Here is a 14,736-nt window from a genome sequence, read left to right as displayed (position 1 = left end):
CCGCCGCGACCGCCGCCCCCACCATGGCGGAGGCGGAAGAGACCCCTTCCACCATGCATGCGCCGCTGCTGACGCTCCGGCGCATGCGCGGACTCGCGCCTTCCAGCCGTTCGCACCGGTCGGCGGGGCGCCAACCACTCCGGCGCGAGCCTAGCCCTTCTCCGCACCTTTGGGGATGCCTGACGCCGGAGTGGTTCTTGGCACGCCGGGACCCCCCGCCCCACCGGGAAGGGGAGAATCCCGGCCCTTGTTCTTGAACTCTTGTCATTTCTGTTGGTGCAATAGCCATTAAATAGAAGAAAGTTGCATCTTAACACATACTCCTGAGATCTCAAAGCATTTCACATTAATTTAATGACTTTCAGAATGTTATTGTTATTTAGGCAGAAATGACACCCAATTCCTGCACGACAAGAGCTCACAAGCAATGATTTAAAGGCTTGACCAATTAAACTGTTTTGGTGTGTGGTTGAAGGAAAAGCGTTGACAAGAATATTTGGGGTGAGGAGGACTCTTTTTCAAATGTGCTACAGGAACTAAGCAGACACAGATTGTGGCCAAGTTCTCAGGCCCTGAAGTGTGGTTTGTATCCATGACCACCTGACTTTGAATGAAACGTACTACTAATAGAGCTGAGCTGCAGTGCTATTTTATTAAGAGGTATGAAAGAGTAGCCTGAAATTTGTCATTCACTTCCACATGTTTGAGCTGCTAAATTTAGGAATTAACTTTAAGTGAATTTAACTGAGGCTCTCAAACTTCATGCAACTTTGCAACTGAACATCTGTTCTAATGCTGAGATTTGAAGCGGGTTTCCTCTGATCAAAATATTGTTGTTTCAGCATGCTTGTTTAATTTGGTTATTATAGGTGCCTCCTCAAGGTGAGAGAGTTACTAATACAAGAGCAAGGGCGGCACGGTGGCGCAGTGGTTAACACAACTACCTCACGGCGCCGAGGAGCTGAGTTCCATTCCGCCCCTAGGTCACTATCTGTGTGGAGTTTACACATTCTCCCCGTGTCTGCATGAGTCTCACTATCACAACCCAAAGATATGCAGGGTAGGTGGATTGGCCACGATAAATTGCCCCTTCATTGGAAAAAAGAATTGGGCTCTTTAAATTTATTGGGAAAAAACTAATACAAGACCAAATTGTTACAGATGCTGGCAATGTTCAGGCCAGGCAGCATCTGTGGAGAGAGAAAACGTTGACATTTCAGGTCTGTGACCTTTCTTGAGAATATAGATCTAAAATCCTAACTTTGTTCGATGCTGTGAGGCCTTAGTAATTGCAGTTCTTTCTGTCTTTATGTTTAGAATTTCTCCTTATACTCTGTTTCTAACTAATTCTGCACATGTGCAAATGTCCATTTTCTAATATGAATTTGAAAATGATGGAATTGTTCTTTTTAAAAAAAAAAAGAGAGAGAATAGATTTTCAGCTGAAATTAATGACATAAAATGCTGGTTATAATTATCGACTTTGAAGCCAATATTGTCAAATGCATTATCAACCAGCGACATGTGATCTCCATCTTCATTCACATCACATGTGCATGTCTCTTCTAACCTTTTTTGTGAATTTGTTAGGAAAATGGTAAGACAAAAAACAGAGGGCTGGCTTTTCTGATTTGAAGACGACGCCGGGTGTTGGCCTTTTACGCCTGAACAAACGTTGCCAAAGCTGCACCTATCCTCCGTCTGGTGGGGAGCTAGCAGGCACGCAGCGTTACGCTCCCGGCTTTACCTGGGGATTCGGCCGGAGAATTGGCGGGTCCATGGCCACGCATACGCATGGCGGCGGCCGTGCACAGACCCAGCCTGCCAAACACTGTCCCCCTTTTACCAGGCTTGCCACCCCCGGATCTCCCCCCCCCCCCCCCCCCCCCCCCAACCCACCCATCAGTGCCCCCAGTCCCCGCCGAAGCCCCCTGCCTGTGGAATGCGCCCACCCGACTATTGCGGCGCTGGACTCAGTCGCCAGCTGCAACGCCAGGTTCATGAAAATAAGAAGTGCAGGTGTTCCACGCCATCAGGATCTCGGCCCACCGGGGGCGGGCCTCAGGTGATGTCCTAGGCCGTCCTGATGGCCTTGTACTCTGCAAGTACGCCCATTTCGAGGGGGCAGAGCATTGCAAAAGCGGCGCCGCTCCCGGTTTCGACGCAAATGGTGCTTCTCTGGCCGAACACTATTTCGGCATCGGAAACCGGAGAATCCCTCCCAGAGTATGTGAGCATTAGTGAATGGTGGTAGATTTCAAGCAAGTATGTGCATGCGGTGTGCATTTTCCTGCATTTTATGTACAAACATTTGTCAAATAAAATTAGTGAACATTGCTAAAACTATCACCGAAGCCATGCCTGTGACTCCTCAAACTTTTCTATTGGGTAATACTGTTCCATGTCTCAAATTATTTCTTCTTGACACAGGCAATTACTGAAGAACTTGATGCCAAGAAAGATCAAATAGCGGATGCGATCAAAACAGCACAAATCTTTCTAGCAAAACATGGGAACAGGTTAGTTGGTTACTGCTTCCTATTTATGGTGAGAATTCAGTCGCTACCATGGCAACACATCACTAAAATTGAATAGCTGGGAGAGGAAATCTGTTTCCCCTCTTAATTATGTATGGGTGTGGAAAATGAGATTGCACAAGTTGGAATTCCTGCTGATATCATCGTTTGTGCAAACTAGTTTATTGTGAAGGAAGTTCTATTGTATTCCTTGATCAGTCTGAACACAAGAGAATGTGTTTTCACATTAACAGATAAATAAACCACTTTATATCATCAATTAATTAGCAACATGGATTCTAGAATTGGCAATCTAGATGTTTATTCTGTAGACAATTTTGCGTTGATGTCTACAGAAAAAAAGTGGAGATAGATACATTTTGAAGATAGTAAGAAGTCTTACAACACCAGGTTAAAGTCCAACATGTTTGTTTCAAACACTAGCTTTCGGAGCACTGCTCCTTCCTCAGGTGAATTCACCTGAGGAAGGAACAGTGCTCCGAAAGCTAGTGTTTGAAACAAACATGTTGGACTTTAACCTGGTGTTGTAAGACTTCTTACTGTGCTCACCCCAGTCCAACGCCGGCATCTCCACATCATTTTGAAGATGATTGTAATTTGGCCTTTAAAACTATCTTTATTGGAATTACCAGAATTTGATCTTAATAATGATATAGATATACACACAATTATAAATGTTAATACACATAATTGCCAGATTCCAACATGCTCAATAAGTTAATATGGTGCTGGATTGTCCGCCTTCGGGATGCTCCAGTTTTGCCTGCAGCCCAGGGGTTTCCCTCAGGCATGGGGCTGCCCACAATGGGAAACCCCATTCATCAGCCTGTGAAACGGAGCATCCCGCCGGCGTGCTGAACCAGAAATCTGGCGAGGTGGGACGGAGAATCCAGCCCATGGTGTGCAGCAGAGCATTTGTGGGATCATCTACTGTATACTGCATAACACCAGCTTCCCATTACTGTTTGGTTCAGACTGCTTTCAATTGGATATTATCAGTGCTTCTAAAGCATTCAAGTAGTTGTGTAAAATAGGATTATTTATCTAAATAATATGCTTGTTTTCAATATCTAATTCCGTTATTTTGGAAGAATTCCAAGATGCCAGGACTATGGTGTAAAGTAAAAGTCCTCCATTTATGCTCTAATGCTGCTAAATTAAAGGATCCATTTGTGCCATTAAGAGAACTGAAATCATGTCTATAGAAAAGTGAATATATTTCTACTACATTCTTCCCTGCATTGTATGAAAACACCTAATTTTTCTGGCAAGTCACTCCGTTCTCCTGGGTTCCCATTGTTCATAAAGGTCTTTTCATATGCTGAAATGACTCACAAGCAAGCTACAAAAACAAAACATCCAGGACCAGCATGCTTGAAAGGAAATTTTGAATTTTATCTATATACTACTATTTGACGATTTTCACATGACACCTATTTCCCTCTCAATATACCTTCTAGTCAAAGACTCGATTAAACTGGAACTTGAGTTTTCCAAGGCCAGCTGCATGCGGACAGTGTTTTATATTTAATCACTTGGCAGACTATGAATTTCCTATCTATTAAAATGAATGGAGGAAAATTGCAAACAAGTGAATGGACAAGTGGAAAGCACTGACCATAATATCCGTGTTAAAAGAAGTGGAAAGTCTGTAAACTGGATCAGTGTAAATGCCATCTGACCAAATGGAGTCTGACCTAAATACAGATTTTGAAAGAATCCTGGGCAAGGGATTTTCTTCCCCATTTCTGTCGCCTTCCTTCCCTCACATCTCCCCCAACCTCCACACACCCAATCTTAATTGTTAAATGCTAACTCATCTTTACAGGATGTCTCCAGAAGAACAGCAACAGGTGACATCACAATTGAACACACTAAAAGAAACATACGGTCAACTGTGTGAGCAGTCTGCAGAACAGCTCCAACAACTACAGAATAAACTCACTCAGGAAGTACAACGCAAGGTACACTTGGCGTATCAAAATATTGTTTTTGAATTAATATTTCAGGTTATCTTTTAATTGCGTCAAACATCAGACCATATGACCTCGTGGATTAATGTATGAATGTACTTGTGAATGTATAAATGAACCAAAAATTGACACTGCATGGTATGTTTTATCTGTAATAGCACGGAGTGAACTTCATTTACTCACATTTACATCAGACTACTCATCACATAAAGACAATTTTGCGTTTCTCAGCCAATTATCTCCAAATCAAATGCTAGCTTTCAATGTGCTACTCTTTTATGGCAAATTGTATCGGCTTTGCTTCAATTGTGTTTCTTTTAAAAGTATGTGCCCTCTGTGCGCTTCATTTGTAGTGAGCACCATTGCTAATAATCTGTCAACCTAACCCCATTAAGTATTTAAATAATTCCCATTTTATAATTTGATGCATTTGTCATTCAGCAAGTAAATTATGTTGTATGGTTTAAATTAAAAAGTAAAAAATAACTTCCATTTACCTAACGCCTTTCACAAATTGAAGATCTCTCAAACTACTTTGCAGCCAACAAATTACATTTGAAGTGCAGTCACTGTTATAGGTAAATGTGGCAGCCAATTTGTCCACAGCAAAGTCCCTCAATAACAATGGAAAAATAGAGAGGTTAGGTGAGGGATAAATATTGGCCAGTACACCAGGCAGTTTTCTCTGCTCTTCGAATAGTGACATGGAACCTTTTACAATGGCAGATGGGGCCTTGGTTTAGTGCCTTAATTCCAAAGTATTGATGGAATGCTGATTGTATTTGATGAATCCTGCCTTAAAGACCACGTCTAACCAAGGAGATGAGTGTACATTGTCTGAGAAACAAAAACTGAATTTATTCAGACCCCATGTTTATCGTTTCATCAATGCATGATTGTGTGCGTGTGAGTTTATATATAAATGGGAATGATGTAATCGTGAATTTTGCTCATTCACTACCACTTTTCCAAAGTTTCTATCCATTTTCTGTTTCTAGGATATATATATCCATATGTTGCCTTGCATACAGTGATGCACTGTGAAATAGAACCTGATGTTATAAATTGTCATTGTGTGAATTCCACATAATATGGCACAAATCTATTAATATTTGTAAAGCTTTCTTTTGATGTGTAGCCAATCCTAGAACTGCCTTCTCTATATCATTCAGCAAAGAAGGAGGTTGGGTATATAATATCTTTCTTGCTTCACTGTAGAAAGGAACCATGTTTGAAGTATGGTATAATCTTTGCTTGCTGTAAGCAGCATAGTGCGATCATTGTCAAGTCTGAATTTCATGACAAGTTGAGCATGATGTGTCACTATGAATTTCCTGTGAATAATTATGTTAAATTAACCAGCATCCTTGCTTACAACTCAAAACTAACCCTTCTGAATTAGAAGATGGATTAAAATTTGATACAAAACCCCCATAAAAGCCGCATGCTGGACCTAACAACAAGCTTACACTATGTGTGTGACACTGCTGAAATACTCGCATTAGCTCTGTTTTGCTGCTGACAAGCCAACTGGTAAGTAAATGTTTTTGTCTTTTCCTGTTCTAAATTTGTTATACTGTACGTTGTCATGTATTTCTGTATTTGTTCATTGTGTTTATGTATTTCTGGTTAAAATATTAGATAATAGCAAATAATAATGGGTGGCACGGTAGCACAGTGGTTAGCACAGTTGCTTCACAGCACCAGGGTCTCAGGTTTGATTCCCAGCTTGGGTCACTGTCTTTATAGAGTCTGCACGTTCTCCCCGTGTATGCGTGGGTTTCCTCCAGGTGTTCCGGTTTCCTCCCACAAGTCGCGAAATATTTGCTGTTCCGTAATTTGGACATTCTGTATTCTCACTGTGCACCCGAACAGGCGCCGGAATGTGGCAACTAGGGGCTTTTCACAGTAACTTAATTGCATTGTTAATGTAAGCCTTAATCGTGTGACAATAACGATTATTATTATCATAATTAAGAAGAAGTCTTCCAAATAAAACTCCAAAACAGTTTATCTAGATTGTGTAAGTATTGCACTGTCAAATCTAGCAATTTCTGTATATATTGTCTTAAACTGAGCACATTTTTATTGCTCCTTCAAAACCTCTCCCCAGAGAATCAAATGCAATTTCCAGCAAGTCAATGCTTAATTGTGATACCCAGCTCCTTTCCACAATTGCAGACACCATGATATAGCTTTGTGTCTCGGAATCGAGAGACGTTCCTATGTTTCTTCACAAGTAATAAAGGGAAATCGGCATGCCCATTGAGTATTCCCATTCACTTGCGTCTGAATTGATGAACATTGAAATTAAAGTGTGTATAAATCCAATAGTTAATCTGCAGAAATAATTAAATCAATTTCACATATCAGTGATAAACAGTGCTGGGGGTCTTAAAGAATTTGCTTTCTATCCATACACTGACCTAAATCTAAGAATTCAGTATAGGCTTTCAGCTACCTTGAGCAATAGATGTTCTGAAATATATTGTAAAATTCCAGATACTATTATTTGTAATGTCCTGGTGTGGATTTCATTTAAAAAGGGTTACATTACATGACATAAACAGTCCTGTAAGGATTAATACATTCTATGTAACTAGTTTGTGGCTTGCAGATCCAAAAATCCTAATGACTAAAGTCCTTAGACAGCGATGCAGTCAAAAGTTGACAAATTCTAAGTTTGCCAAAATTCAATTATGTATTTTAGGTCAAAAGATTTGTTATGTTTGCTGTGTTTGCTTTTTGTGCGATGCTTTAAGTTCACTGTATTTCCATCCTACAACGCTACAAGTTTAGAGGGAATATTAATACGTTATATACTCAACTACTTTTTCTAATATCTATTTATAAAGTTAGATTATTAGATTTTGTTCAGAAGATGTGTACACCAACATTTAAGCCAGCGGCATAGTTGTTATTCCATAGTTCAGAAGTATCCAGCATTAATCACAAATGGAAAATCTTAATTTTGCAGTTTGTGTGATGGCTCATTAATGTAATTCTCGTACTTTGTTTACATTGTAAAACCATAGATGAGCTCCCTTGTGAGTTATTGTTCATTTTTTTCCAAGCAACACCCTTGCAATTTTAGCTTTGCAGACCTTTCTTTCCCTTTATGTTCCTGCTTGTACACAATTGTGTTCTAGTTTCATGTTAGCTTACCTACCAGAACCAGAACTTAGCATTGCATCAGGTTAGAAAATACACTACACAGTGCCCCATCATGATGTTTTGATACTTACTCCTTTCTGGCTTGAGCCAGGTCTAAACACAATGGACGCATTCTACCGGCCACATCACACTCAAATGGGGGCACGGCCGGTGGATGCTGGGAAAAGCCTCCCGTGGGTTTCCCGGCAGCCAGTGCGCCTCGCGAGATCTATCCATATCTTGCGAGGTGTCACCATTAGGATCCCATCCACAAAGGCTGTGACCAAGCCGGACTCGCTTAAGTAGGTTTTAAACATACTAAGCCCCTACTCACCCAGGATCTACCAGTCTCCAGGCATATACTGGCCTACCCAGGGAGGTCCTGGTCGGGCAGCGTTCAGTATTGGTCCACACCAACCTAGACAAGGCGGAACAGCACCCAGGGAGTGTCCCAGGCCATCAGAGGCCACTTGGTGATCAGGGGCAGGGCAGGGTGGCCCCTAGAATGTGGCATCCTTGGTACTGCCAGGCCTTCACTTTGGCACTGCCAAGTTGGCAGGGTGACACTGCCAAGGGTCAGGACCTGAGGGGGCCATGCACATGAAAGGTAAGAAGGGGCCTCTGTGGGGGGGTTCCTGAAGAGATTACCCAGGAACCCTATAGGCTCTCCTCACTTGGGGGGTAATGCCCATGTTTGTGGGGGACCGACAAGCTTACCTAGAGATCAGGGTACCCTTTCAAAATGGTGGCCTGATCTCTGAGGAGCCGGTCTGTCCAGCAAGTTCAGCTCCTCAGTGATGAAAATAATTCTAAGTATTGGTTAAAAAGCTTTGAAACTCCCCAGGACCCAAAAAAGTGATTGTGTGGTTATATAGCAGTGGGGAACTAAACTGTCAGCAAGACCTGCTACAAATAATACTTCCGTTTTGTGCCCTATAATAGAGCCGACATAGAACTTCCCAGTATCAGTGGTCTGACTGGAGGTGTGATGATGATTATTATGTGATTTATTGCTTTCTGGAGGGGATTTCATGCCAGATTCACACTTGCCAGTGTTAATTTAGTACTTGTCTAAAAAGGGGACTATAACAACACTGAAAACTGAGCAAATTCACCCCACTGGAGTATATTAGATTCAAGTGACAGCAGTCATAAACCAGCTAAAGAACAACTCCAACAACACCATAGTTTCTTTTAGATTATGTAGCTGCAGATACACAGTCCATATATTTTGCCTTTCACCTTCTCTATTTTTTTAGATTTTTTTTTAAGAATGGGTTAGTCAATATGAACCTCAATTAATGACTTCTATACACAAAACGACATTTAGAATTACAAGTATATTTGCTTATTATTTATTTGCTAAATGTTCAGTGACCTAACATGTGCCTTACATTTTCCAGGAGAATGAAACAATTGCAGGTGTGATTGACCTGGGAACAGTAGAAATATTTTCAATTTTCCGTGCCATGCAGAAGGGTCTTATAGACCAGGACACAGGGCTCGTTCTGCTGCAAATTCAAGTAATTAATTCTGGCCTCATGACCCCTGAGACGTGTGAAAGTCTGACAGTGGAGGAAGCTTTAGAAAAGGGTGCAATTGATGACCGGACAGCTAAATCTTTGAAAGAACTGGAGACTGCCATACAGCTCCTGAAAAGCACAAGTTTTGAAAATAAGAAGCTTCTGCCTGTTGCTGCTGCTGTTGAAGAAAAGAAAATTGAAGAGAATGTGGGAATGAAGATTTTAGAGGCACAGCTTATCAATGGTGACCTTCGTGACCCATCAACAGATGAAGCTATGAATTTGGAGAAGACATTTCAAGAGGGCCTGATTACCGCTACACTTCACTCTAAGCTGAAGACTAGACAAAGAATGCAGAAAGGTCTGATTGATCCAAACACAGGAGAAAAGCTTAGTTTTTCAGAACTGATGCAACGGTGTATTGTACATAAAGAAACTGGATTAACATTATTTCCAATAAAACAGCTTGCTGGTGGAATGGTGTGCCTGAAATCGGGTAGGAAAGTTAGCATATTCCGTGCTATCCAGGAAGGTCTGATAGATCAACAGGTGATGGTCAGACTTTTGGAGGCCCAACTCTTTGCAGGAGGTATTGTAGATCCCAGGACAGGGCACCGATTAACAGTGGATGAAGCAGTGAGACATAATTTAATTGATCATGACATAGCCTGTTCCATATTAATTCGTCAGATCCAGATGGGAGGTGTTATTGACCCCATCTCAGGTCAGCGACTAACTCTGGATGAAGCTGTGCAATGGGATTTAATGACTTCAAGAAGTGCACTGACTGTACTACAGTCCCAGTTGTCTTTTAAGGGACTGCTGTGGCCAGAATCTGGTGAAGTCCTTCCTGTGGCCAATGCATTGCAACAAGGTCTTGTCTCCACAGAACTCGCACACAATATCCTGAAGAAGAGAGCCACAATATCAGAACTTTATGTCCCAGAAAGGGCTGAGGTGCTGTCCTGGGAAAAATCAATTGGACGTGGAATTTTAGACTCGAAAGCTGCTGAGGTGTTACAATCTATTCATATACCTGATTCAATACCAAATATGAAAGAACCAAGTACTCCAAGCATGAACAGATTGAATTGGAGGTCAGCTTGTGAAAACTTTGCAAATTCCAACCTGAAATCCCTGGAATCGGACAATAGTACTGAAGCCTCTGATAGCCAAATGGTCAAGGAAAGGCTGTTGTCATATTTAATGACGCAAAGTTACATGGATGTGCACAACGGTAACAGGCTACTTTTGGTTGATGCGAAGTTGAATGACACAATGAAAGGATTCATAAATGCAGCTGCAGTCGTGAAAGGTAAAAATCTGTTAGATGAACGTAATGGAGAAGAATATGATGTTGCAATAGAAATAAATCAATCAAATGCCACTGGGTCTGTTGAAATATATGATCCAGATAATGCAGAGTTAGAGCACAGATTAAAAGCAAGTGATGAGAAGAAAGTCGAAGCTGTCCATGAAAAGCATGAGACAAAGTCAGATACACGGATTAAGGAAACTGTAATCAGCAAGAAAATAACAGTCAAGAAGAAAATGGAAGTAGAAAATAAAAGTGAAACTTGTAACAAGAATATTCTCCCGACTAAAATGCAACCGGCACCTAAAAGAAAGAAGAAAATCATAAAATGTGACCCTGCTGAAAAAGAAAAACTGAAACTATCTAAATCTAAGCCTGCCACCAGTAAAATCAGTAATAAAACAATTCTTGCTGAAAATGCTACAGGTCTACAAAGCGGAGTAACTACATCTAGCAAAGATACTGAAACTTCACTTTCTGCAGTAACTGACATGAAAATGTTATCATGTTCTTGGAATCAGGTTGACATTGACAAAGAAGCCATAGATTTGCAAACAGTTGGGTTGCTAACCAGTTCAGTAATAGATGTTACAACACCAACAGCTCAGGAGGCTCTCCAAGAATCTCATAATGACTTAACACTGAAAACTAAAACAGACAATGGAGATACTTCTGTGATAAATGTTAGCAGAATTGAATCAATATTATGCGAAGATGGAATGGAACGAGACAGCCTGAACGGGACAGTAAAAGATCGGATTGAACCTACATTAAATTCAGGTCCGACCAAAGAATATTTGGATGAGGAATCTGCTTTAAATGTTCTAATTGGCCAGCTTCAAAGTGGTGGCATCATTAATGATCAGACAGGACAAAAACTAGCACTGAATGAAGCAGTGGCCAAAGGAGTGCTGCAGAGCCATACTGCTCTCAAACTAATGGAAAAATTGAGTATCTTCAGTGGTTTCTTTGATCCGCAGACTTGTGAGACACTGACAGTAGCTGAGGCTGTAGATGAAGGACTTGTGGATGAACAGTTGATTCAGAAAGTCTTCAAATCTGAGAAAGTTATTTGTGGTATAATTGACCCAGATACCTCTTCTGTATACTCCGTTAAGGATGCAGCTGAAGTTGGTCTCCTGGATCAAGAAACTGCAGCAAGAATTCTGGAGGGACAGGTGGTTTCTGGAGGAATCATTGACTTGAAGCGAGGCAAACAATTATCAGTGACTTTAGCATCAAAAATGGGCTTAGTGGATAATGTGCATTTGGATAATTTGACCAAGCTGGAGAAGGCGACCAAAGGAAAGGAATCTGATGAAAACACAAAGCTGAAAAAGATTGTTCTACAGATGGAAATGAATGGCATAGTGGATTCGCAAACAAAAGAACACATGACTATTGTTGAAGCAAAAAAGAGGGGCATCCTTGATAAAGAAACCATTCTTAATATTTTGAAAAAGCAAGTGGTTTTGGGGGGAATTAATCATGTGTCAGGGATGAGACTTTCTGTAACAGATGCTATTAAATGTGGTCTGGTTGATCAGGATATAGCTAATGAATTGATTGAAATAGAGAAAGCTTGTCAACATGCATATCTCCATCCAAAAACAATGCAGCCAATCACTCTATCCAAAGCAGCATCATTAGGCCTTGTGAACTTGGATTTTGCTTTAGAAGTGGAAGAACTCCAGGCATTGAGTGGAAGGTTCACAGAATCATCAAGTTTCAAAAATCTGGCGTTAACTCAAGCTGCAAAGCAAGGAAAGTTGGAAAAATCTATAATGGAAAAGGCAATGGTTTCTCCTGAGTTAAATGAAGGAATTGTGGATCCTAAACAGTGTATGGTAATACCTTACTCAGAGTTGATCAAGAAAGGAAAAATAGACATGCAATCTGGCCAGAGGTATCTGGAGGTCAGGTATTTTACGGGGCTTATAGATGAATCGACTGGCAAGACCTTGTCTGTTGCTGAAGCAGTAAAATCAATGAAAGTGGATCCAGTGCCAGCTTTGCGATTGCTACAAGCCCAAGCTGACAGTGGTGGGATTGTGGATAACACCACTGGTAACAGATTGACTCTAGCACAAGCTTCAAAATGTGAGCTATTAGATGATGACATGCTTAAGATTATTGTCACCAATCAGGTTTTGAGTGGAGGAATACTTGATACGCTAACTGGAGAGAAAGTTCCACTTGCACAAGCGGCTAAGTGTGGTCTGATAAGTCAAAAGGTGGCTGAGGAAATCCAATCCAATTTAGGTTTTATTGGAGAATATACTGATCCTGACCAGAGGGGTGCTGTGGATGCAATAGAAAGAGTTGAGCCCATTATGGAGAAAACATCTTTGCAAAAGCGATCTCCAAATGAAGTAACCCAGATGTTGCCTACAAGAACAGATAATGAAGACCAATTGAATGCTGAAATTCAAATAATCAATTATAAAAATGAAGGATTTTTGTTCCCTGATGCCTGCAAGTCTGTGCCACCTGAGTTACTGTCGAATGAAAAGGCAGTTATAAAAGATTCATTACCTCTGACTCTTGTTGATAATACCAATTCAGTTGATAATACCAATTCACACAGCCGGTCAGCCCCTTCTCAAGCTTTTGTATATATGGATACAGAAACAAAATTTAGCGATGCCGAGCAAAAGGTTGAGGATGAAATTAAGATTGCTAATGTTTCGGAGAAGTACTCAAACAATATGGAGAAAGACCTGGGAATTACTTGTTTGGAATTGAGTGATTGTCAGAAATTTGTGGAAGGAAATGATTATAATTCTGGAAATGGAATGCAAAGAATGATTTCTGAGAATGTAGAAGGTAAGAGTGATGAAGAATTCTATTTGGTGGATCATGAAATTAAGGAACCCAAATTGGAAGAAAGGGAGCAACTTATTTTACAAAGGATAAATGATCTTCCTAATTATGGGCCGAAGGAAATTGAGGATTTGGTAAAACAAAGAACAGGAGATGAAATTTCAAGAGGAAGTGTGGCTATAAATCTGAAAGATCGAGAAATAGTTTTAAGAAAGACCAAGGAAACCATTAAAGAGCAGGTTCATGAAAGTTTAACTGAATCAAATACGTTGTTTGTTGGAATGGCAACAAATATTGAGCACAATGAAGAATCAAATGCAAAAGTAGATGAACTGGAAAGTATAGAGCAAAGTGGTACATTGGCAGGTAAAATATCAGATGAAGATGGACTTTCCAGTGTTAAAAAAGCAGACGTATATATTGTGCCCTCAGCTGCGTTTCTAAGTGATGACAGTGTCAGTGAAAACCTCGTAATGCTTTCTGAATATAAGCAACAAAGTCCAGAATCAAAAGAAATTTTCATTGCAAATATAACTGGTTCAGAAGAACAGGAAAAGACTGAGCATGTAGAAAAATTGAATAATATTTTGGGCCTAGAAGTTGCATCTATTTCTGAAGCAACTAATAAGAGCGCCCCATTAATGGACAACATTGAAAGTACCCAGCTGATGATCAACCAAGATTCCCTGCAGAAACAAACTGAAGAACCAACATCTATAAACTTGAATGAGCAAAGAGGAGTTATCAACAAAGCCACAAGAAACATTCAGGATAGACCAGACAAAATGGAAGACAAGCAGGTAATTAAAGCTTATTGTAGGATTGTTTTTTTAATTGGTTGAATTTTAGTATTGTCTGTCTTTTCACACTTCTTGGTTCCTCCATCCCAGCTTGGAGAATTGTCTAACCTTGTGGCTTCTCTCAATACATTTTTCCTATCAGCCCCAGTAGATGCAGAATAAAAGCTTTGAGGAACTTCCTCCTCTGATTTAGCGGAGGGCTAACATTTGATTTCTGTAAAAAGTCTTACAAAACCAGGTTAAAGTCCAATATGTTTGTTTCAAACACTAGCTTTCGGAGCACTGCTCCTTCCTCAGGTGAATGAAGAGGTATGTTCCAGAAACATCTATATAGACAAATTCCTTGATGTTTCTGGAACATACCTCTTCATTCACCTGAGGAAGGAAAAGTGCTCCGAAAGCTAGTGTTTGAAACAAACATGTTGGACTTTAACCTGGTGTTGTAAGACTTCTTACTGAGCACACCCCAGTCCAATGCCGGCATTTCCACATCATTTGATTTCTGATTAGTATTCTGCTAAATGAAATATGGTCAGATTGGTAACTCCAATTCAGATCCATGAGCTCACATGTTGCTTCGCTGTAGAATTTACTTGCTGGTTTTCGAACTTG

The 14,736-nt window shown here is 40.6% G+C and overlaps 1 protein-coding gene across 5 annotated transcripts in view; it reads left to right on the top strand.

Annotated features, from left to right (window-relative positions):
* macf1a (microtubule actin crosslinking factor 1a) overlaps positions 1–14,736 on the top strand; it is an 837,043-nt gene that overhangs the window by 557,472 nt on the left and 264,835 nt on the right. For 3 of the 5 annotated variants that reach the window (XM_038800586.1, XM_038800577.1, XM_038800551.1), the window contains 3 exons: positions 2,431–2,519; positions 4,366–4,501; positions 9,067–14,124. In XM_038800586.1, coding sequence (XP_038656514.1) covers positions 2,431–2,519; positions 4,366–4,501; positions 9,067–14,124 — 5,283 coding nt within the window. The remainder of the gene's footprint in view (positions 1–2,430; positions 2,520–4,365; positions 4,502–9,066; positions 14,125–14,736) is intronic. The other 2 variants (XM_038800561.1, XM_038800568.1) reach the window with 1 other exon arrangement.

This window comes from Scyliorhinus canicula, chromosome 1 (genome assembly GCF_902713615.1).
Source record: "Scyliorhinus canicula chromosome 1, sScyCan1.1, whole genome shotgun sequence".
NCBI classification, from domain to species: domain Eukaryota; kingdom Metazoa; phylum Chordata; class Chondrichthyes; order Carcharhiniformes; family Scyliorhinidae; genus Scyliorhinus; species Scyliorhinus canicula.
Note: the sequence above shows the minus strand (reverse complement) of the source record. Positions and strands in the feature narration are given on the sequence as shown.